Raw genomic sequence first — 24,482 nt, forward strand, 5'->3', positions numbered from 1 at the left:
CTAGAATTACAGGCATGTACCAACATGCCCAGCTAATTTTTGTATTTTTAGTAGAGACGGGGTTTCACCATGTTGGTCAGGCTGGTCTGGAACTCCTGACCTCGTGATCCGCCTGCCTTGGCCTCCCAAAGTGTTGGGATTACAGGCGTGAGCCACTGCACCTGGCCAGAAAGATCATTCTAATAGTTTGGTTGTAAGATTGCTCTGGAATCTTTGCTCTCTGATTGATACAAAGACCGACTTTTTTTTCTGGGAAGTTACAGAAGAAAAGGCAATCCCCTTTTAAACGGAAGTCATTTGATGCCAATTCCAAAGTCCTAGAATTTTGTCTGTTTTGTCATTTTACTAGCATGAATTCAAAGTATTTGTAGCTGAGCACAGTGGCTCACGCCTATAATTCCAGCACTTTGGAAGGTTGAGGTGGGCGGATCACTTTAGGTCAGGAGTTCAAGACCAGTCTGGCCAACATGGTGAAACTCTGTCTCTACTAAAATTCAAAAATTAGCTGGGCATTGTGGCGGGCACCTGTAATCCCAGCTACTCAGGAGGCTGAGGCAGAAGAGTCACTTGTACCCAGGAGGTGGAGGTTGCAGTGAGCCAAGATAACATCACTGCACTCCAGCCTGGGTGACAGAGCGGGACACTGTCTTAAAAAAAATAAATAAATAAAGGCTGGGCACAGTGGCTGAAGCCTGTAATTCCAGCAGTTTGGGAGGCTGAGACGGGCGGATCACGAGGTCAGGAGATCGAGACCATCCTGGCTAACCCGGTGAAACCCCGTCTCTACTAAAAAAATACAAAAAATTAGCCGGGCGAGGTGGCGGGCGCCTGTAGTCCCAGCTACTGGGGAGGCTGAGGCAGGAGAATGGCGTAAACCCGGGAGGCGGAGCTTGCAGTGAGCTGAGATCCGGCCACTGCACTCCAGCCTGGGCGACAGAGCGAGACTCCGTCTCAAAATAAATAAATAAATAAATACATAAATACATAAATAAATAAATAAAATAAAGCACTTTTACGTAGGTCAGTATAAGTTATTTGCTGGTATTTCAAGTTTGTATTTTGGAAATTATACTTTATAAGTTGCTAGCACTGAACTCTTAAGTTAGGAACACTTTGTGACGTGGCCTCTCTTAACTACTCTGACATCATTGTATTTGTTTTCCTTCTACCTTTCTTACTGCCACTCTTGGGAGACCCTTGCTCAAGGTTATCCTCCTCCATCTGATTTCTAAGTGTTGGAATTCCCTGGGGCCAGCTTCCAGGCCCTTTATCTTTTTTTCTATACCTAGTCCAACCTCTACTCTCCAAACACACCTCTTCAAGTACCTGCCTTTTGTTTTTTGTTTTTTGGGGGATGGGGGTCTCACTCTGTTACTCAGGCTGGAGTGCAGTGGCATGACCACAGCTCACTGCAGCCTCAACCTCCAGGGCTCAAATGATCCTCCTACCTCAGCCTCCTTAGTAGCTGGGATCACAGGTGTGCACCATCAGCCTGACTAATTTTGTGGATTTTTTGTAGAGACAAGGCCTCACTCACTGTGTTGCCCAGGCTGCTGCCTCGTTTTGTATCTCCACTGGAGTGTCTCAGAGCCATCTCAAACTCAACAACTCCCAAACAGAAGTATGCATTTCCGCCCTCATCAGACTCCCCAAACCTGTTCCTCTCTCAGTCTTCCTTGTCTTATGAATGGCGCCATTGTCAAGCTAGTCATCAAAGCATCACCTGAAGTGTCTTCCTCTCTCTCAATCAGTCCATCAGCAAGTTAAGTCATTACTTCCAATTTTAAAATACATCTGGACTCTTTCTCTCTCTCCATCTCCACTGCCACCACCCTCCATCACATGATTTATTGACTGCAGAACTGCTCTAGCTTCCTTGCTAGACTTGCCTGCGGTCTTGCCACTCTCCAAACCACTCCTCCCAGGGCAGCCAGAGTAACCTTTTAAAAATAGAAATCAAATTATGTCACTTCTTTTGTGTAAAAATCTCAAGAGACAGGGGCTCACTCTGTCACCCAGGCGGGAGTGCACGGCACGATCATAGCTCACTGCCACCTTGACCTCTTGGGCCAAGCAATCCTCCCACTTCAGCCTCCTACTCCCAGGGTAGCTAGGACTACAGGCACACAGCACCACCTACTCCATTTAATCTCTACATATGTCCTGTGTCCTAACTCCATGTTAACCCCTCCAAGGCTTATGAAGCCCAACATGACCTGGCTCCAACTCTCCTCATCTCCTGCCACTCTTCTCCACACTGTCCACCCTACTCCAGTATATGGTAAGCTATTTCCACCACATTAAAGTTTTTGTGTAAGTTGTTCCCTCACTTAGCCTAAACTTGTCTCTCCTCTTTCTTCCCCCAAAAATGTTGGTTTCTTTTCCGGTCTCAGCTTTGTGAGACCTTCCCTGGTCCCACTAAGTGAGTCTCCCTATTGGGGACTGGTCCCACTCTGCTCACAGCCATCAAGACTTGACATCTGGAATCATCTTTGATCCATTCTTCTTACACTTTACGCAGGGAATGTTCAACCAGTCCAGTTGACTGCTCATTCAAATCTGTTTCTCCTCTCTCTCCCTTCCTATTGCATAGTCCAGAAAGACTTCATGGGTAGCTTTGGAGGATGGACATGATTGGAAAGGACACAGATGGGCCCTCTGTGGGCTTCTACAAGAGCAAAGATTAGCCTCCTGATGTTCCCTGGGAAATGCGGAAACATACTACACAGCCCATATTCAGTTTTCTTTACTATGTGATCTTTCACTTACTTTCAATACTTGTCACTTCACGAATATGGTTCTTAACTTGTTAGGAGGTTTATCAATTCCCTGGAATACATACTAAAAGCTATAGATTCTTTCTTAGCAAAATATACAAAAGCAAAATTTTGCAAATCATAGGAAAAGGGAATTTCTAGGCAACAACTTCTCCTTTACCAGCCAATCATCTGCTGTCTTGGATACTTGCAACACTATCTAGTCTTTTCATTTGTTCAGCAAACACTTACTGGAGACCTATAATGAGGCCAAGCATAGTCTGAGATGCTGGGTTTGCATATGGTGAAGAACAAGATAGACATATGTCCCTGCCTTCACGGAGCTTACATTACCCAGCATAAGAGACATTAAACGAGGCTGGGTGCAGTGGCGCACACCTGTAATCCCAGCACTTTGGGAGGCGGAGGCGGGCAGATCACCTGAGGTAAGGAGTTCAAGATCAGTCCGGCGAACATGGCAAAGCCCCATCCCTACTAAAAATACAAAAATTAGCTGGATGTGGTGGTGGGCAACTGTAATCCCAGCTACTCAGGAGGCTGAGGAAGGAGAATCGCTTGAAGCTGAGAGGCGGAGGTTGCAGTGAGCCAAGATCATGCCACTGCACTCCAGCCTGGGCGACAGAGTGAGACTCTGCCTCAAAAAAAAAAAAGAGAGACATTAAACGAGCAAACAAATAATCAATATAAAGTCAGGTAATGGTAAATGTTCTGAAGGAAAATAAAGTGGGGGTGTGGAATAAGGGTGGGTGAGGCTATTTTAATGGTGTGGTCCTTTCTAAGATGGTATTTGAGAAAGGCCTGTATACAGTAAGGTCAAGAGAAGAGGTGAGAGAAGCGCATTGTTGGCAATGGGAACAGAGAGTGCAAAGGCCCAGGGGACTTTCCTTCCTCCTAAGATGGAAGGCAAGGTCCAAGATTCTGCATATTTACTTCCTCCCATAATAGGTAGCCAGCACAGTTCTGAGGGCACAGTGCCAGGTTCTCTGAGCGGAGGGCCTCTTCAGGTTCTGATTCCAAACGTCCAATTCCTAACCTCGACATTTCAGGGCTTCTCTGGAATGTCTCTTCCCCTGAGAAACTTTAACTCATTTACTAAAGGGCAATCTACGATTTCTTTGAATATTAACATAATTTTTTTAAAAAGTACTTGTAGGCTTGCATGGTGGCTCAGGCCTGTGATTTCAGCACTTTGGGGGGTCGAGATGGGAAGATTGCTTGAGACCAGCGTGGGCAACATAGCAAGACCCCGTCTCTACAAAAATATTAAAAAATTAGCCAGGTGTGGTGGTGTGCGCCTGTAGTACCAGCTACTCAGGACGCTGAGGTGGGAGGATCTCTTGGGCCCAGGAGGTAGAGGCTGCAGTGAGCCGTAATGGAGCCATTGCACTCCAGTCTGGGTGACAGAATGAGACTGCCTCACAAAAAAAAAAAAAAATGCTTGTTACTTTCTAAGGGTATGTGTGTGGGGCAGTGATTTTGTTTTTCTGGGCACCTTGATAACGTTGCGGCCATGCTGCTACAAATAAAGGCAAGCGTGCATAGCAACGACTCCGCTTTCCCTCTGCGTCCGGGCCGCTTTCCCACGGAGACTACATTTCCCAGAATGCCCCGCGGCCGGGAGGGCGTGCGCGGCGCTGTTTCGTGGGACCCGGATTGAAACAAGATGGCGGGCTCGTGGTGAGAAGCTGTCAAGGTAACCGCTTCCCTCTAGTCCTCCTGTCGAGGACTCCCTCGAAGCTGGGCAGGCCCACAGTGTTTGTCTGCAGGTGTCGAGGTCTCCCGCCTGTCGTTCCCGCCAGGGCGAGGCTGCCTATATCCCCAGTCTTTGTCCTTCTTGCAGAAGGGCCAGCATGTGGCCGCGCGCTTCCTATAGCGTCCCCTTCGTTCCCTGGCGGACGCCCGGGGGTGGCTGATGCAGCTTGTGGCTCTAGGGACTTCTTTAGGTCGAAGAGTCCGTGAGCTCCTGGTAGCCTGCTCCTCAAACCTCTGACCCGCAGAGGTTATGTAGCTTTTGTTTGGGGGTTGAATTCCGGGCCAAGGGACTTGACCTCTGAAATGATCTTCCTGGGGTGAATAATCTGACTCCCAGCAGGGTGTGCTTGCCTCTGGGTTTCGGACAGAGGGGACCTAATTTCCCCCAAGATGTTTTGTTCGTGGTCAGAGGTCATGGGTTTACATCCCACGCATGTCACCTATTAAGCAGCGATATACTGGTCAAGTAATCGATTGACCTCTCTGAGCCTTTGTTCTTAATCTGTGAAATGGAGATGCCTGCTTCATTGACTTGTGAAAGTCAGAGCACATATTGTATATGAAAGTGGATTGTAAACTAAAAAGCACACTTATGAGCTCACGGTTAGCAATGTTAATGTACTGGCAGTGCAAGGTATCAGTGTGAGTGATTTAGCCTAGCAAATAAAAGGGCCTGTGTCCTAATTCCCTTTTATCACTATTGGAGGAAGGGCACGGATAGTCGTTGAAGACCATTAAAAACAAGGTTTAACAATGGTTGTTTGTCATTTATTCACAACAGCCCATGAAGATTGTGGTTTTCCCCATTTTGTCATTGGAGAAACTGAGGATCGTTTAATGACTTGTTTAAAGTTTCCCAGTTTGGCAGTGACTGACTTTAAAGTCCTTGGAAGCAAGACTTTTAAATTTTATGCTTTAGTTTCTTCATGAATCAGAATAAAGATATCTCACATGATTAATACGAGAGCAAAATGAAATGGTGACCAAAGTACCTTGGAAAGTTAAAGACCTTATACACATATAAGATGGTGAAATTTCATCTGGGACTTGAGGGCATTTGTATGAGTTCCTCCAATTGAGTATTTAATAGGCTAAGGATAGGCCTTCCTGTTTGATGTTTCTTTATTATTATATTAATGGCTCAGGGCAGACAGAAATATTTCATTTAATCAGAAACAGGATAGTACTGTAAGTGATGTAGTATCTTGTGTATGGAACCTTAGAGGTTGTACACAGACACACTAGCATTATGAGAATGAATACTCTGTGTACCATTTGTGAATGACTGTTTCAAGACTAATTACACATTTACTGAGTATTCAGTAAGTAGAAGGAGCTGCACTAGGTGTAGAGGACTACGTGCTCGCAAAGGAGACTCTTGCAAACGAAGCAGGGCGTCGTGAGACCTACCTCGAAAAAAAAAAAAAAAACAACATTCATTACCTGACATTTTACCAATGGAAGTTCTGGATATAGAATTAGCAGAAGCTCTAAATACATAATTAGGACTAATGCCGAAGTTAACACCAATCAAGCCAAAGCAACTCAATGTGCCAAAAGAATTTCAATTAACAATAATTTCTGTAATTTATGAGTTATTCTTGTCACATATATATGTTTAATTACATTTTGAAAACAGCTATGAAAGCTAAAAGTTGTCCCATCTTCAAATGCTCAGTATTTTACCTTGCTACAGAAAAGGAAGTACAGCAGAAAGTAGACTGGACAAAGTAAGGTGGGGAGATCCAGATTTCGGTCACAGTTCTCAGTTACCAAATATGTGACCCTGGGTAAATTTATGAGGGCCACAGAACTCAAGTTTCTTTACCTGCTCTTGCAAATGAAGGGGAAGCCAGCTGCAAACAGCAGACTCTGGGGGCTTGTTTATGTGTAAACATCTTGAAAATCCAGAAAGTCAGGGAAAGGTCAGAAAAACAACAATGTGTCTTGTGACTTGGTAACGTTCCACAAACGACTGTATAAAATAAAGCGGAGCGTGTCGTTCGGCGCGGCCGCCATGTTTGTCTTGTCTTGTGTTGTCTTGTGTGTTCATTCCTTTGTTTAGGAAACACGTGGACCCCAACACTGGGTGCAGAGAAGTTTGCATCTAGGATAAATAGTAATGGACATAGTTCCAGTGGTTCTGATCTTATATTTTGACCATGTTGCTCTTTGTCCTGTTGTTAAATCATGTGAATTGCCAAGTTGTTTAAAAGCATTGCTTCAGTTGACTTCTAGGCAGTAATTCATACCTTGTTCTTGTGGTGTTTAATATAACTTAAGTTTACCATAGGTAGCACTGATTTTTCTTTATCTCTTCAACAGGAATAGAAGTTGGTATGCCTAGAAGCAGATGTTAAAAGCAGTTTCTCTTCAGAACATCTTTTTTCATACCACTTGATAAGCATCTTGAAACACCATGGCTGTAGCTGCAGTAAAATGGGTGATGTCAAAGAGAACTATCTTGAAACATTTATTTCCAATTCAAAGTAAGTAAAATTTTTTTAATGTTTCAAAAGTTTTAAACTTTTAAGAATGTAGAAAATTTAAAGCATTTAGTTATTGTATACGCCTGTAATTTGCAGGAGTGTTTGCAGTAATGGAAAGTGGGAGAAAACCTAAATGTCAGTCAAAAGGGGAATGGATAGGTCAGATGTGGTGTCTCATGCCTGTAATCCCAGCACTTTGGGAGGCTGAGGTGGGAGGACTGCTTGAGGCCAGGAGTTTGAGACCAGCCTGGGCGACATAGCAAGACCCCCATCTCTAAAAAAAATGTAGATCGGGGAGGGGAATGGATAAATTATGGTACATCTTAACTGTGACTATCATGCAGCTGTTACTGACATGGAAAGATCTACAAATAGAAACAAAAAAAAGCGTGTCAGAACTATATCTATATATATCTATCATATGATCTTATTTGTATGTTTAAAAGATGATCCATCATATGCATATGTGCATATGCATAAATGCAGAGGTAAAAGGTCTGGACCAAACAGTGGCTATCTGTGTAGCCCACTCGGGATTTAGCTGAGGGCAGGAGTAAGGTAACTTTCTCTTGTTGAATTATATGTATTACTTTTTTAGTAGTTCTTAAAATGTATGTATAAAGGGTAAATTCACAGTCCCATATTCCAGAGATAATCATTGTTAATATTTTGGTGGATTCTCATTGTGTTTTTTCTATGTACCTAGCCATTTTAAAAATATGAAATGTAATTTCTGCCTTTTCTAAAGAACTGTATATAGTTAATATTTTCTCGAAAGCTTGTTAATACATGTTTGACAGTCAAAGCATGGACCCAAATAAGTAAATAGAATATTAAAGTCTTTTTTCTCAGCCAACTGTGCTTTCTTTTTTCTTTTCCTGTTTGTAAACTCTGTTCTCCCATTTCTAAAGTAGACATGTATAGAGGCTATGGTAGGTTTGCCTTTTTATATTTAACTATGTCAGCCAACTTTTTATTTTTATTTTTTATTTTAGATTCAGGGGGTACATATGCAGGTTTGTTACATGTGTATATTACATATACTGAGGTTTGGGCTTCAACTCAACCCATCGTAATAATCCATGGTGTACATATATACCACATATTATTTATCCAGTCCGCCGTTGATGGGCTTGTTTCCATGTCTTTGCTATTATGATTAGTGCTCTGATAAACATGCAAGTGCAGCTGCCTTTTTTTTTTTTTTTTTTTTGAGATGGAGTTTTGTTCTTGTTGCCCAGGCTGGAGTGCAATGGTGCGATCTCCGGCTCACTGCAACCTCTGCCTCCTGGGTTCAAGCAATTCTCCTGCCTCAACTTCCCAAGCAGCTGGGATTACAGGCCACCACACCCAGCTAATTTTGTATTTTCAGTAGAGACGGGGGTTTCTCCACATTGGTCAGACTGGTCTCGAACTCCCAACCTCAGGTGATCCGCCTGCCTCAGCCTCCCAAAGTGCTGGGATTACAGGCATGTGAGCCATCACGCCTGGGATGCAGCTGACTTTGTAAATACAACTCTGCTTGACCTTGACCGTTGTCTCTTCTTTCTTATTTCCTATTTACCACCATTTGTAATTGAAAGTTTGTTTATTGAATTAAGGAGAAAAGAGCTATTTGAAGAATAGAGTAAAAGTAAAGTAATAAATAGGCAATTTGTTATGGTTGAGGCGGGGAAAATATTTTACTCAGTAAACACCTTTGTTGAATAGAATGCTCAAAAGTTTGCCAGATCTTACTCTATTTTATTTTATTTTGTTTTTTGAGACTGAATCTTGCTCCATTGTTCAGGCTGGAGCGCAGAGGCATGATCTTGGCACATGGCAGCCTCTGTTTCCCAGGTTCAAGTGATTCTCCTGCCTCAGCCTCCCAAGTAGCCGGGATTATAGGCACCTACCACTATGCCTGGTTAATATTTGTATTTTTAGTAGAGGTAGAGTTTCACCATGTTGGCCAGGCTGGTCTTGAACTGCCAGCCTCAAATGATCTTCCTGCCTTGGCCTCCCAAAGTGCTGGGATTGCAGGTGTGAGCCATTGCGCCTGTCCTAGTTTTTGTATTTTTAGTAGGGAAGGGGTTTCACCTTGTAGGCCAGACTGGTCTCAAACTCCTGACCTCAAGTGGTCTGCCACCTCAGCCTCCCAGAGTGCTGGAATTATAGGCGTGAGCCATCGCACCTGGCCACCAAATCCTGCTCTTATAGGAAGCTTTCCATCCCTGCTTCCTTGCTTGCCCCACTCTCCCCTTTTGTAGGGCCCTAAACATAATAACATTTATTACATTATATTCAAAGTAAAATCAACTTAGAATTCAGTAAATGGAACAGGAGATTGCTTAAGAGACTTTGGATATAAACTAAAATAAGTCACAACAAAACTACAATCAGCATTTGATTATCTAGGAGCATTTTTGTTGTGAGAATTGGGAGAAAGACCCTTACTTCTTAGCCTACTCTTTGCCTTGTAGGAGCCCAGCTCCTAGACTAATGAGAAGTCAGATCCAATCAGTTTTTACATAGTCTATGTTTTGAAACAATTAGTTCTCACACAGGCCCATCAGAAAACCAATTAATGTGTCCCTGGATAATTGAAAATTGTTTATATATCTTTTTCCCCACTGGATTTCCCACTAAGTTTGCACTGTATCTAATTCATTTTGGTGTCTCTGGTGCCTCTCATTCATGATAGGAGATATATCAGTGTTTGTTTAAGTAATCTGAATGGATTAGAGTTACTCTCAAAATATCTAGTTAACTAAGAATTAGGTTACCCTAGAAAATCATTCCGTTATCAGTCATCTTAATACTCAGTGACCTAACTTCTTATGTCCTAAAAGTCCCTTATACTGCAAAGTTCCTATTACTACTATTATTGAAAGTAAAGGGCTGGGCATGGTGGCTCACACCTGTAATACCAGCACTTTGGGAGTGAGGCAGGCTCCGAAGTTTGAGACCAGGCTGGGCAATGTGACAAAATGCCATTTCTACAAAAGTTACAGAAATTAGCTGGGCTAATTTCTGTGGTGGTGTGCACCTGTGGTCCAGGAGGGAGGCAGCCTACTCAGGAGGCTGAAGTAGGAAGACTGCTTGAGTCCAGGAGTTCGAGGCTGTGATTGTGCCATTGCACTCCAGCCTGGGAGACAGAGCGAGACCCTGTCTCAAAAATAAACAATTAAAATTAAAGAAAGTTTCATTACTGTTATTATTGATGTTTAATAAAAAAGGGAAGGACATTAAGATTAGAGGCAAAGCGAAATCATGATTAAGGAAGAAAGTTCAATGAGCAAAAATAAAAAGGCTTCCCTATATTCTAGAAGGAATATTTTTAAATTTCCCAAATGGTCAGTCAGCCTGGGAATGTAGACCACTTTACAGTTTTCAAAGCATGTTAAGCCATTTGATCCTTATAACAGTTTTGATTTTGGTAACCCATGTAGTATTACCCTCTTTATGAAGGTAAAGAAACTTGAGTTCTGTGGCCCTCATAAATTTACCCAGGGTCACATATTTGGTAACTGAGAACTGTGACCGAAATCTGGATCTCCCCACCTTACTTTGTCCAGTCTACTTTCTGCTGTACTTCCTTTTCTGTAGCAAGGTAAAATACTGAGCATTTGAAGATGGGACAACTTTTAGCTTTCATAGCTCTTTTCAAAATGTAATTAAACATATATATGTGACAAGAATAACTCATAAATTACAGAAATTATTGTTAATTGAAATTCTTTTGGCACATTGAGTTGCTTTGGCTTGATTGGTGTTAACTTCGGCGTTAGTCCTAATTATGTATTTAGAGCTTCTGCTAATTCTATATCCAGACCTTCCATTGGTAAAATGTCAGGTAATGAATGTTGTTTTTTTTTTTTTTCGAGGTAGGTCTCACTCTGTTGCCCAGGCTGGAGTGCAGTGGCGCAGTCTTGGCCCCCTGCAGCCTTGACCTCCCTGGGCTCAGATGATCCTACTATCTCAGTCTTCCAAGTAAGCAAGACTACAGATGTGCACCACCATGTCTGGTTATTTATTTATTTATTTATTTTTGAGATGGAGTTTCACTCTTGGGATTACAGGCATGCATTAACATGCCTGGCCAGTTTTTTGTATTTTTAGTAGAGAGGGGGTTTCACCATGTTGGCCAGGCTGGTCTCGAATTCCTGACCTCAAGTGATCTACCTGCCCTGGCCTCCCGAAGTGCTGGGATTACAGGAATGAGCCACTGTGCCTGGCAAGTGTTAGACTTTTAAGGATGAAGGGTATTTGAACAAAATGGGGATGGAATTCCATACTGAGGATATGGTGAAGGCATGGAGATAGGGAAGGCAGGATAGGTTACAGTCCTATATCACAGGAACAAGAGGCTCTGACTTTGATTCTTGGCATTAATCAAGATGCATTCAAAACTTGCTTTTAACTATATTGAATTACTTTTAAATTTTTTTCTTTGTACTAAAAAAAATCCTTTTTTTGAACATAGGAGAACCTTTCAAAAGCTTTTAAAAAAGCAATTATGGCCAGGCACGGTGGCTCACGCCTGTAATCCCAGCACTTTGGGAGGCTGAGGCAGGTGGATCACGAGGTCAGGAGATTAAGACCATCCTGGCTAACACGGTGAAACCCCATCTCTACTAAAAATACAAAAAATTAGCCTGGCGTGGTGGCGGGTGCCTGTACTCCTAGCTACTCAGGAGGCTGAGGCAGGAGAATGGCGTGAACCCGGGAGGCAGAGCTTGCAGTGAGCCGAGATTGCGCCACTGCACTCCAGCCTGGGCAGCAGAGCGAGACTCCATCTCAAAAAAAAAAAAAAAAAAGAAGCAATTATGGCTCTTGAATTTGCAGGTATTCTAAAAAAGGAAAATATGCTTTAAAATGTAAGCATTTTGATTAAGAAAAGTTAATTTTGAATAGATTATTTCATATTTCATCACTTCATCACTGCCTTATGAACTCTGCACCTTGGAAAACCCAAATACTTTATTTTTATTTATTTATTTTTTTGAGACGGAGTTTCGCTCTTGTTGCTCAGGCTGGAGTGCAATGGCATGATCTCAGCTCACTGCAATCTCTGCCTCCTGGGTTCAAGCAATTCTCCTGCCTCAGCCTCCTGAGTAGCTGACCACGCCTGGCTAATTTTGTATTTTTAGTAGAGACAAGGTTTCACCATGTTGGTCAGGCTGATCTCAAACTCCTTGACCTTAGGTGATCTGCCCGCCTTGGTCTCCCAAAGTGTTGGGATTACAGGCGTGAGCCACTGTGCCTGGCCCCAAATACTTTAAGTTCTTTCTTGGAAAGGCTCGAGTACCCAAACACTTTTATTTTTTATTTTACCTGGAGTCCTTGCACCTGTTACTCCCTCTGCTAGAAACATTGTTTTTATCTCTTATCAAGTCTTATTTTCTCATTCTTTAGAGCACCTTGGACATCATCTCCACTGAAAAGGCTTTTTGAACCTGCACAATTTGTTTGGTAGCCTTTCTGTGTGACCCATCTTTGCCAGTGTTTACCAGTCCTAACAGTGCTTATCCTCTATGTTGTAATTGTTTGTCTGTCTCTCTCACAAGCAGACTATACCCTTTTGAGGGTTGGGACTGAGTTTTGTTTGTTGTTGAATCCCTAGCCCCTAGCACAGGCCTGTTTCATAGTAAACAGTAAATGTTGGTTGAATGAGTAAAACTAGCTTTAAATTTATGGAAAAAATATGCTCAAATTAACTAAATCTATTTTACTGTTTGGGGTTTTTGCAGATGGAGCTTTATATTCTGTTTGTCATAAATCTACGTATTCTCCTCTACCAGATGACTATAATTGGTATGTATTAAAACTCAACTGAAAAAATAATAGTCTTAGCTATATCTGAAATAATTTAATTTTATTTCTTGTTCTGATGTCTTATGCTTTCATTTCTCATTATTCTTTCCTTAATTTTGTTTTTAAAAATTATTTTAATGATTTTATTTACCCAGTATCTAAGCTTATAAACATTTTAAATAAAAATTATTATCATTGTGTTTCATTGAATATTTGTTGTAAGACAGACATGCTGTTTAGAACTGCTGTCCTTTCTGAAGCATGCTTTAGCTTTTTGGAAAAGTTAATTAGTTTTTATAGGATTCGTATCTGTTAGCTTAAGCTATTATTTATCTTTTGTTTGATATTGAATAATCCTAAATAACACATACTTAATTTAACCACCATTTATTTGGTACTTATTCAATTTAGTCACTATGATAAGAACTAGGAATAACATATGACATTGTCTTTTTCCTCTGCAGCAGAGTCTGATATGCAGAAACTGCTACCTATTTTCTTAATCTGTGTTATTTTTATTACAAAATGATAATAAAAATATTTTTTCTTCTCTCTTGACACTAGTTTTATTTTTATTTTGTTTTCGAGATGGGGTCTTGTTCTGTCGCCCAGGCTGGAGAGCAATGGTGTGATCTTGGCTCACTGCAACCTGAGATGGGGTCTTGTTCTGTCGCCCAGGCTGGATAGCAGTGGTGTGATCTTGGCTCACTGCAATCTCTACCTCTCGTGTTCAGGCGATTTTCCAGCCTCAGCCTCCTGAGTAGCTGAGACTATAGGCGCACGCCACCATGCCTGGCTAATTTTTATATTTTTAGTAGAGATGGGGTTTCACCATGTTAGCCAGGCTGGTCTCAAAGTCCTTACCTCAGGTAATCTGCCCACCTGGGCCTCCCAAAATGCTGGAATTACAGGCGTGAGGCACTGCAACTGACCTTTTATTTTTTTGAGACAAGTTCTCACTTTGTCACCCACGCTGGAATGCAGTGGCGCTATCTCAGCTCACTGCAGCCTCAACTTGCGAGGTTCAAGTAATCCTCTTGCTTCAGCCCCCCAAGCAGCTGGGACTACAGGTGTGTGCCACCACACCCAGCTAATTCTGTATTTTTTATAGAAACGGGGTTTCAGCATGTTGCCTAGGCTGATCTTAAACTCTGAGCTCAAGCAGTCTCCTCCCTCGGCCTCCCAGCATGCAAGGATTACAGGTGTGAGCCATCATGGTTGGCCTTTTATTTTTATTTTTGAGACAGGGTCTCACTTTGTCACCCAGGCTGGAGTTCAGTGACGCTATGTCAGCTCACTACAGCCTCAACCTCCCAGGTTCAAGCTATCCTCCTGCCTCAGCGCCCCCAAGTAACTGGAACTATAGGTGTGTACCACCACACCCGGCTAATTTTTTTTATTTTTTGTAGAGACAGGATTTTGCCATGTTACCCAGGCTGGTCTCAAACTCCTGAGCTCAAGTGATCCTCCCGCCTTGGCCTCCCAAAGTGTAAGGATTACAGATGTGAGCTACCACACCCGGCCTTGACACTAATTGTACATCTAATGAGTACTATGATAGTGATGAAACTGGAGTAGGTAACATTTTTTGAACCTGGAAAGATTGAGTCATATATGTGTTTTGCATTATATAAAACTATCTTCTCATGAAGAAATCATTTGACAGATTAAATGTTCATTGTAGCCGTGTTATGGTATTCAGTCTTGCAGCCATGGTGAAACAATCTAATGCCTATTCTCTGTTACCTACAAATTATTTTGTTGTGGTATTTAAGCTGACATATTCTGTGGGATGGTCTTCAGTTGTCTCCTGTGTTTTGGGTACTAGGTTTGCCAATCCAGTGATGTAGTATCTTCTCTTCAGCAATTTGTGATTAATTAATTTTAGCCTTTTTTTTTTTTTTTTGAGATGGAGTCTCATTCTGTTGCCCAGGCTGGAGTGCAGTGGCATGATCTTGACTCACTGCAGCCTCCGCCTCCTGGGTTCAAGTGATTCTCCTGCCTCAGCCTCCTGCGTAGCTGGGAGTACAAGTGTGTGCCACTACACCTGGCTAATATTTGTATTTTTAGTAGAGACGGTGTTTTGCTAGACTGGTCTTGAACTCCTTACCTCAAGCAATCTGCCCACCTCGGCCTTACAAAGTGCTGAGATTACAGGCATGAGCCACCACGCTGGGCCCAGAATGATTATTCTTAAAGCTAAAATTAGGCCAGGCACTAATTTTAGCTTTAACCTAGAGTGCCCATTGCACTCCAGCCTGAGTGACACAGTGAGATTCCGTCTCAAAAAAAAAAAAAAAAAAAGAATAATCATTTTGCTGTGAATACAGTATAACTTTATTTCTAAAACATTCTTTTTTAGCAACGTAGAGCTTGCTCTGACTTCTGATGGCAGGACAATAGTATGCTACCACCCTTCTGTGGACATTCCATATGAACACACAAAAGTATGTATGAGAAAATTTCTTGTAGTTTTTAATCTGCTGTTAGAAATGTTTGCACTACTTATAGTATCCAAAAAGAAGGGAGTCGTCTGATTTTCCTTGTTTTAGATTTTCTTTTGGCTTTTTAATTTTACTATTTTGATTTTTCTCTTATTTATTTTTCATCTGCTTTCTTTATAGTCTTTTTTTTTTTTTTTTTCAGAATACAAAGTGAACCATTTAAACACAACTATGGCATCAGTTTTCTGGTCTAAAAATTTGGGTAGATTTCTGATTAAGGTTCAAATACATCTAATATAAAATTATAAAATGCATTGTCCCATACTGCCCCATATTATAATCTAGAAAATTATGAAAAAGTTGTATTTTAGAGTGCTGTTACAAATAAAAGTTGTATTTTAGAGTGCTGGGATTACAACTACTTTTTTACTGTTGGTTCTGACAGTTTTTTTTTTAACATTTGGTGACTTTGTTTTTTTTATTTTTATTTTTTAATGGGACAACATAGGTATGTATTTTGAATGGCTCAGTTAGATTTCTTTCCCTATTTTTTTTAAAAATCAAGTACTAGACGGAAGAGGATTTTGTATTGTTTTTAATATAATTTATTTTTAGTTTGACCCAAGTCTTTTTCTTTTTAGTTTTGTATTTGAAATGCTTTTTCCTATTTCTTTAAGCCTCCTTCTACTAAGTAACGTTTGATTTGCTTTTTTTTTTTTTTTTTTTTTTGAGACAGGGTCTCACTCTGTCACCCAGGCAGGAGTGCAGTGGCGTGATCCAGCTCACTGCAACCTCCACCTCCTGGGTTGAAGCTATTCTCCTGTCCCAGCCTCCCAAGTACCTGGGACGACAGGCACCTGCCACTACGCCCGGCTAATTTATTTATTTGTTTAAATTTTTGTATTTTTAGTAGAGATGGCATTTCACCATGTTGCCCAGGCTGATCTCAAACTCCCAAGCTCAGGTGATCTGCCTGCCTTGGCCTCCCAAAATGCTGGGATTACAGGCATGAGCCACTGTGCCCAGCCTTGACTTGCTTTTTGAGGAGAAAATAATGAGATGGTTTAGGTCATCACATGATATATTTAGTGGTACTTATTTTAAAAAATCATCATTAAGGTCAGGGTGCTGGTTGATTTGACAAATAATTTCTTTCCTTTTTTTTTTTTTTGTGAGACCGAGTCTTGCTCTGTTGCCCAGGCTGGAGTGCAATGGCGCGATCTCGCCTCACAGCAGCCTCTGCCTCCTGGGTTCAGGCGATTCTCCTGTCTCAGCCTCCTGAGTAACTGGGACTACAGGCATGCCCCACCACACCCGGCTAATTTTTGTATTTTTAGTAGAGACAGGGTTTCACCATGTTGGGCAGGATGGTCTCAATCTCTTGACCTCATAATCTGCCTGCCTCAGCCTCCCAAAGCGCTGGGATTACAGGCATAAGCCACTGTGCCTGACCAACAAATAATTTCTATATTCCTTTTTAAACTCACCATTTTGTCTCCCTGCTTTGTTAGGAAACAAAAGCCAGGTATCATAGGTACTAATCCAGTGCCTCTTTTGTATCACTTATTTGGGCAACGTTTAGAAAAATAGGCCTACATCACTGAGTTTTGGCCTGTAAACCCTCCAGGTCACACTATGTTGTACCTTTGTCCATTGTTATTTTGTTGAATATCTTCGGTTTATTTGCCCTGTTTTAGCAATTATACTAAGAATGCCAGGTCATTTCACATCATCCAGACTCTTATCCCCAAATGGCTCTTTATATCTCTGAATCTGACCCTCCTCAACTGCCAAAACTTTCCCACTGTACTTGTAGAACTTACCACCCTTGGCAAAATCTCTTACAACCTTAACCTATTCCAGAATGTTGCCTTCACCTTCTGACTCTAATAGAAACCTGCCTGTACCCTGGAGACATTACTTCCCCAGCAGTTCTTTTAAGTAGTTGCTGTTTTCTCTCTCATATTCTTTTACCACTGAGTCTAAAGATGGGGAAGGTATCCCTGTAGCTCCTCATTGTCAAATCTAGATCATTTCTCTTCCTTCCTAACAATTTCTGGCTTTGTAGCTTGTATCATCCAACTACATCATTTACTATCTTTTTTTGTTGCTGTTATCTACCAACTGCCAGGTTATTTCTCCTCCTCCACCACTCTGCACTTCCTTGAATTTTCTAAGCTTGCTGTCACACTTTTTCCAATACTGTTTTACCCTCATTCTTTGTTACTTCAGTATCCATGTAGATGATCTAATACTGTGGTGTCTCACTTCTTGATCTCTCACTACGTCAGCCACCCATTTCCATGGGAGGATTCCCTAGAGATATTCTAATTACCAATAATTGCTACTCCTCTTTTCCAATCTAAATAAATCCAATAATTAACTACCAGTCCCTCTTGGTCTCCCAGCTCCAAGAATTATTCATTCCCTCTTTGTAACCTACATCCATTGATCCAACCACTTTTTCACAGTCCCTCATGTATCTCACACATTCTCACTCCCTCCTTACCCAGCATAGATTCGTATCATGGTTTATCATTATCATCATTCCTCTGTATACATGCCCACCTTCCCTGCATCCTCTTTCTTTGTTGTGTTTCCTTTGTTTTGACAATTATCTTCTCTGCCACATCATCAATATTCATCTCTAGTTTAGGTAAGTAATCACTCCTACAAGTTTTCAAGTAAATCACTCTACTGCCACCATACTTACCACAACTGCAGCTGTTTTTCAACTGTATTAGGCGAGCTCCCCACTCAGAGCTTTTGTATTTCCTGCTTCCTTTGCCTGGAATGCTTTTACCTCATAGTTTACTCCCTTTCCTTAAGGTCTTTTTCCTTATCTGTTATCTTGTGTGGCCTTCCTTGGCTACTGCATTTCAAGTTGTACTTTTGTTCCTACACTCCTTGTTGTCCTTTGATTTACTTTTCTTAATAGCATTTATTATTTCTAGCATACTGGATGTTTTCTGGCTGTCTCCCATCACTAAAATGTAAGCTCGATGAGGACAGGGCCTTGTGTGTTTTTTTTCCCATGCTTGATCTTCAGCACCTGGAATAGCACTTGAACTTGGTAGGTGCACAGTAAATATTTTTCTGTTAAGTGAATGAAGTTGTTCCTTCCTCTTCATGCTTATGGGTTTTATGTTTTAGGGCTAAGAGACATTCACATGAGAAAGCAGGGAAAGTTTTTTGTTTGTCAAGCAATACATTGTAGATTGGGCTGCAAAATAAGAAACGTTCTTGAGAACATGTTACTATTAGAATAATAGTAACATGGGCTCAAACAATCCTCCCACTTCAGCCTCCTGAGTAGCTGGGACTATAGGCACACACCACCATGCCCAGCTAATTTTTAAAATTTTTGTAGACAGGGTCTCACTATGTTGTCCAAACCGATATGGAATTCCTGGACCCAAGCAGTCCTCTCACCTTGGCTTCCCAAAGTGCTGGAATTTGATCCAGCACTCATGTGATCCGCCCACCGCAGCCTCCCAAAGTGCTGGGATTACAGGCGTGTGTCACTGCACCCAGCCTGAAAACATTCTTATGCAGCCCATGACTTTACTTAATTGTGCCACCTCCATTGCTTTTTAAAAAACATATATATAAAAATAGAGATGGCGGGGGGGGGGGGTCTCACCACGGTGCCCAGGCTGGTCTCGAACTCCTAGGCGGAAACATTCCTTTGCCACTTTGACCTTCCTAAGTGCTGGGATTGCAGGTGTGAGCCACTGCACGTGGTCCATGTTGCCTTTTTTTTTTTTTTTTTTTTAATTGAGACACGGTCTATCTGTGTCGCCCAGACTGGAATGCAGTGGCGCAATCTTGGCTCACTGCAGCCTCTGCTTCCCGGGCTTAAGTGATCCTCCCATTTCAGCCTCCTCAGTAGCTGGGACTACAGGCATGAGCTACCATGCTTGGCTAATTTTTTGTATTTTTTGTAGAGATGGAGTCTCTAACTCCTGAACTCAAGTGATCTGCCTGCCTCAGCCTCCCAAAGTGCTAGGGTTAACACATGTGAGCCACCGCACCTGACCACATTGCCTTTTAAAGAGGTCTTGTTTCATGTGTGTAAACTAGATATAAATGTATGCTATAATATTTAATACAGTGGTAGAATGTAGTTGTCACTAATAGTGTATGAATGTAAAGAAAATATCTGTTTGAATTGTTTCTTTCTGGTTGTAAATTCAGATTTTCATTGTATTATAATACATATATATTGTTATTTTAAAGCAAGGCGGTGTTACAGTCTTGTTACATATATATTATTATTGAATAATTACTTTCATTATGATAGCTTTATATAGTATTGAATGTTACAATCTTTGCTACATACCTTAATAACACTTAATATTTAAAATATAGGTAACTTGACCCTCCAAGATAGTGATTCCTTTTGTTTTCCGTTTTGTTTTGTTTTGTTTTGTTTTGTTTTGAGACAGGGTCTCTTTCTTGCTCAGGCAGGAGGGTACTGTGCAGTCATGGCTCACTGCAGCCTTGAACTCCTGAGCTCAAAGGATCATCCTGCCTCAGACCCCAAGAAGCTGGGACTGCAACCGTACACCACCACGCCTGGCTAATTTATTTTTTGTTTTTAAATTTTTTGTAGAGATGAGGTCTCACTATGTTGGCCAGGCTGGTTTCAAACTCCTGGGCTCAAATGGTCCTCCCACCTTGGCCTCTGAAAGTGCTGGGATTACAGATGTGAGCCACATGGCTGGCCAAGACAGTGATTCTTTTTTTTTTTTTTTTTTTTTTTTGTTGAGACGGAGTCTCGCTCTATCACCCAAGCTGGAGTGCAGTGGCCGGATCTCAGCTCACTGCAAGCTCCGCCTCCCGGGTTCCCGCCATTCTCCTGCCTCAGCCTCCTGAGTAGCTGGGACTACAGGCACCTGCCACCTCGCCCGGCTAGATTTTTGTATTTTTTTTTTAGTAGAGACGGGGTTTCACCGTGTTAGCCAGGATGGTCTCGATCTCCTGACCTCGTGATCCGCCTGTCTCGGCCTCCCAAAGTGCTGGGATTACAGGCTTGAGCCACCGCGCCCGGCCGACAGTGATTCTTAAAGTCTTTAGCAAGCCACTATTACTGGTGGAATATATTGTATATCATTCATGTGTGCTGAGGAGATGAGATTTTTAGTAATCATTAACTTTGGGGGAAAGGTATTTAAATAACAATAAAGCACTGTTTGGTGGCATTTTAGTGACCTGAAATGAAAATGTTGAACATTTTTCTGCTTCCATTGGATATAAGAAATGTCATTTTCATTCTTTTTTTTGTTTTTGAGGCGGAGTCTTGTTGTGTCACCCAGGCTGGAGTGCAAAGGTGCAATCTTGGCTCACTGCAACCTCTGCCTCCCGGGCTAAAGCGATTCTCCTTCCTCAGCCTCCCAAGTAGCTGGGATTACAGGCATGCGCTACTGCACCAAGCTAATTTTTGTATTTTTAGTAGAGACAGGGTTTCACCCTGTTGGCCAGGCTGGTCTTGAACTCCTGACCTCAGGTGATCCACCCGCCTCGGCCTCCCAAAGTGCTGGGATTACAGGCGTGAGCCACTGCGGCCAGCCAAAAAATGTCGTTTTCTTTTTTTTTTTTTTTTTTTGAGACGGAGTCTCGTTCTGTTGCCCAGGCTGGAGTGCAGTGGCCGGATCTCAGCTCACTGCAAGCTCCGCCTCCCGGGTTTACGCCATTCTCCTGCCTCAGCCTCCCGAGTAGCTGGGCCTACAGGCGCCCGCCACCTTGCCCGGCTAGTTTTTTGTATTTTTTTTAGTAGCGATGGGGTTTCACCCTATTTAGCCAGGATGGTCTCGATCTCCTGACCTTGTGATCCGCCTGTCTCGGCTTCCCAAAGTGCTGGAATTACAGGCTTGAGCCACCGCGCCTGGCCAAAAATGTCATTTTCAATGAAAAGTTTTTCATTGTTTCTCATCTTAATGGTATATAAAGTAAATGGTAAACTTTTAAGTTAAAAAATAATAATAGGCATAATTTATACCTTTGAGAAACAGAAACTAAAGTAATAAGTACTTTATTACTATGGAAAATAAGAATGTTAAATGAAGATTTTCTTTTTTTTCTTTTTTTCTTTTCTTTTTCTCTTTGTAGTAGAGACAAGGTCTTGCTGTGTTGCCCAGGCTGGTCTTGAACTCTTGAACTGAAGTGATCCTCCCACCTTGGCCTCCCAAAGTGCTGGAATTACAGGCATGAGCCACCACACCCGGCCTTTCTATTTTTCTTTCTCTTTTTTTTGAGACAGGGTTTCACTCTGTCACAAAGTGCTGTGACAGAGTGAAACGCAGTCACAGGCTGGAACGCAGTAGTGTGATCACAGGTAGCTTCGACCTCCTGGTCTCAAGTGATCCTCCCACTTCAGCCTCTCGAGTAGCTGGGACTACAGGTGCATGCTGTCACGCCTAGATAGTTTTTAAATTTTTTTGTCTGACCATGTTGTCCAAGCTGGTCCCATGCTTTGGAACTCCTGGGCTCAAGCGATTCTCATGTCTTGGTTTCCCAAAGTGCTGGGATTACAGGCATGAGCCACTCACTGCACCTGGCCTAAATAAGAACTTTTTTTTATTAGAAAAGAAACCTAAAATTTGGTGTGAGAAGAAAAATATTTCTGACTAATGAATAATGCAACTAAGTGAAACTTTGTTTTGATAACTTATTTGCCCACCCTAAAGTACTATAGTGAATTACTGAGTATTGTAATTGTTTTATTGTAATCTCGAACAAATGCTGGCTAACATTCCCACATCTTCATGATGTTTGTTACTGATTATTTTGTAGCCTATCCCTCGGCCAGATCCTGTGCATAACAATGAAGAAACACATGAGCAAGTGCTGAAAACCAGACTGGAAGAAAAAGTTGAACACCTTGAGGAAGGACCTATGATAGAACAACTTAGCAAAATGTTCTTCACTACTAAGCACCGTTGGTATCCTCATGGACAGTAAGTTTTCTTTTGTTTTCTTCAATCCCTACTAGATACAGTAAAGGAACACATTGATTTTCTTGCAGAAACCAACTTCTGAAGTGGTATTTTGCATGAAGAAATTAACCCCAAGTATATTCACCTACTATTTTGTACTTTTTTTTTGTTTTCTGAGACAGGATCTCACTTTGTCACCCAGACTGGAGTGCAGTGCCACAGTCTCAGCTCACTGCAGCCTCAACCTCCAGTGCTCAAGTGATCTTTCCACTTTAGCCTTCTGAGTAGCTAGGACTACAGGCATGTGCCACCACACCTGGCTAGTTGTGTTCTTTCTTTTTGAGTCTTGCTCTGTCAACCAGGCTGGAGTGCGGTGACGCAATCTCGTTTCGCTGCAACCTCCACCTCCCAGGTTCAAACGATTCTCCTGCTTCAGCCTCCTGAGTACCTGGGACTACAGGCACGTGCCACCACACCCGACTAATTTTTTGTATTTTCAATAGAGACAGGGTTTTACCGTGTTAGGATGGTCTCGAACTCCTGACCTTGTGATCCACCTGCCTTGGCCTCCCAAAGTGCCGAGATTATGGGCATGAGCCACCGAGCCTGGCTCATTTTTTTTCTTTTGTAGAGGCAAGGGCTCACTTACTGTGTTACCCAGGCTGATTTTAAACTCCTGGACTCAAGTGATCCTCCTCCCTCAGCTGGGATTATAAGCATGAGCCACTGCCACTGTACTTTTAAGTTTACATATAATTTAGCTAAAATGAAATATTACTTCTTTTTTTCTTTATTTTAATGGGGGAATTTAACCAGAGCTTTCAGTGAATTTTGTAAGAGTTCTTGAAAATTTTTACATTCTATGATGTATTCATTTAATATGTTGTTTTTGTTCATTTTCCTGGTAAGTAATTGATTATGTCTTCAGCCCTTTATTAATTTCTTTATCAGATTTTGAGTTACTGCAAAAAACATTGGGTTACAGCAAATGATTGGACAGCATATGTTGTTCTCAGTTCCCTTAGAAACTATAATTGCCCTGATGTTCACAAACACTCACATTTTCCATCGATTCTTACCTGCCATTTGACTCTGGCATTAATTAGTTTTCCTTTTTTTGATTTTTTTCTTTTGTATCTGTCTTCTTCCATACCAAACTATAAGATGTTTTTGTTGTTTATATTTGAACAAACGTTGTTTTTTTGAAAAGGAAGTCTCACTATGTTACCCAGGCTGATCTTGAATTCCTGGGCTCAAGCAATCCTCCTTCCTCAGCCTCCTAAGTAGCTGGGATTACAGGCACACTCTGCCACGCCCAGCTAGTTTGAACAAAACTTTGTTCTTACTTGTTTAACTCAGTAACTAGCACTGGGCTGGGTACATTTAGAGAATTAATGAGTATACATTCATCGAGCTGCTCTAAGTGCTGGTTAATGCAAAACATAATCCCCACTTACAAATTGTTTATAGTCAAGGAGGGAAGATAGTGGAGTAAATAAATGGTTACATCAAATGTAATTGAGCCTTGAAGGAGGGTTAGGAGTTAACCCATTGAGAATGAGGGGTAAACTTCACAGGCAGAGGAAACAGCATTTCTGATAAAGTGTGTGGGGGAAATTACTAGTAGGTCAGATTATGGCACCCAGAATATTAATTTATTATAACAAAACATAGCCCATTGTTTTCTGTCTTAAGAAGCCCCTTTCTTAATAATCTCTATAATAAAAGGGATTTTTTTATATCATTTTCCCAAGGAAAAATATTGATTTTTTTTTGCGGGGGTGGGGCCAACATGGTCTTTCAATTCCTGCTTCTCTTTTGTATCTCCTTCCTTGATTTTTCCTTCTTATTTATTTTATTTAATTAATTAATTTATTTTTTGAGACATAGTCTCACTCTGTCGCCTAGGCTAGAGTGCAGTGGTGTGATCTCAGCTCACTGCAACCTCTGCTTCCCAGGTTCAAGTGATTCTCCTGCCTCAGCCTCCCAAATAGCTGGGACTATAGGCATGTGCCACCATACCTGGCGAATGTTTTGTATTTTTAGTAGAGACGAGGTTTCACCATGTTGGCCAAGCTGGTCTCGAACTCCTGACCTCAGGTGATCTGCCCACCTTGGCCTCCCAAAGTGCTGGGATTACAGGCGTGAGCCACTCCTCCGGCCTTCCTTCTTATTTAATACCCACTTTGTTTATGCATGCTATTTGGATTTTTCCTTATATTTTTAATTGTAAAGTTAGGATATGTGCAAACAAATTAGGGAACCATCTGATAGCCCTGTATCTTA

At 41.7% G+C, this 24,482-nt stretch overlaps 1 protein-coding gene across 1 annotated transcript in view; it reads left to right on the forward strand.

Annotated features, from left to right (window-relative positions):
- The first annotated feature begins 4,405 nt into the window (after positions 1–4,405).
- MRPL42 (mitochondrial ribosomal protein L42) overlaps positions 4,406–24,482 on the forward strand; it is a 33,869-nt gene continuing 13,792 nt past the window's right edge. Inside the window, exons 1-5 of the mRNA XM_023224747.1 lie at positions 4,406–4,470; positions 6,855–7,018; positions 12,751–12,814; positions 15,177–15,261; positions 22,054–22,217. Coding sequence (XP_023080515.1) covers positions 6,949–7,018; positions 12,751–12,814; positions 15,177–15,261; positions 22,054–22,217 — 383 coding nt within the window. The 5' untranslated portion in view covers positions 4,406–4,470; positions 6,855–6,948. The remainder of the gene's footprint in view (positions 4,471–6,854; positions 7,019–12,750; positions 12,815–15,176; positions 15,262–22,053; positions 22,218–24,482) is intronic.

Source organism: Piliocolobus tephrosceles, chromosome 10, assembly GCF_002776525.5.
Source record: "Piliocolobus tephrosceles isolate RC106 chromosome 10, ASM277652v3, whole genome shotgun sequence".
NCBI lineage: Eukaryota > Metazoa > Chordata > Mammalia > Primates > Cercopithecidae > Piliocolobus > Piliocolobus tephrosceles.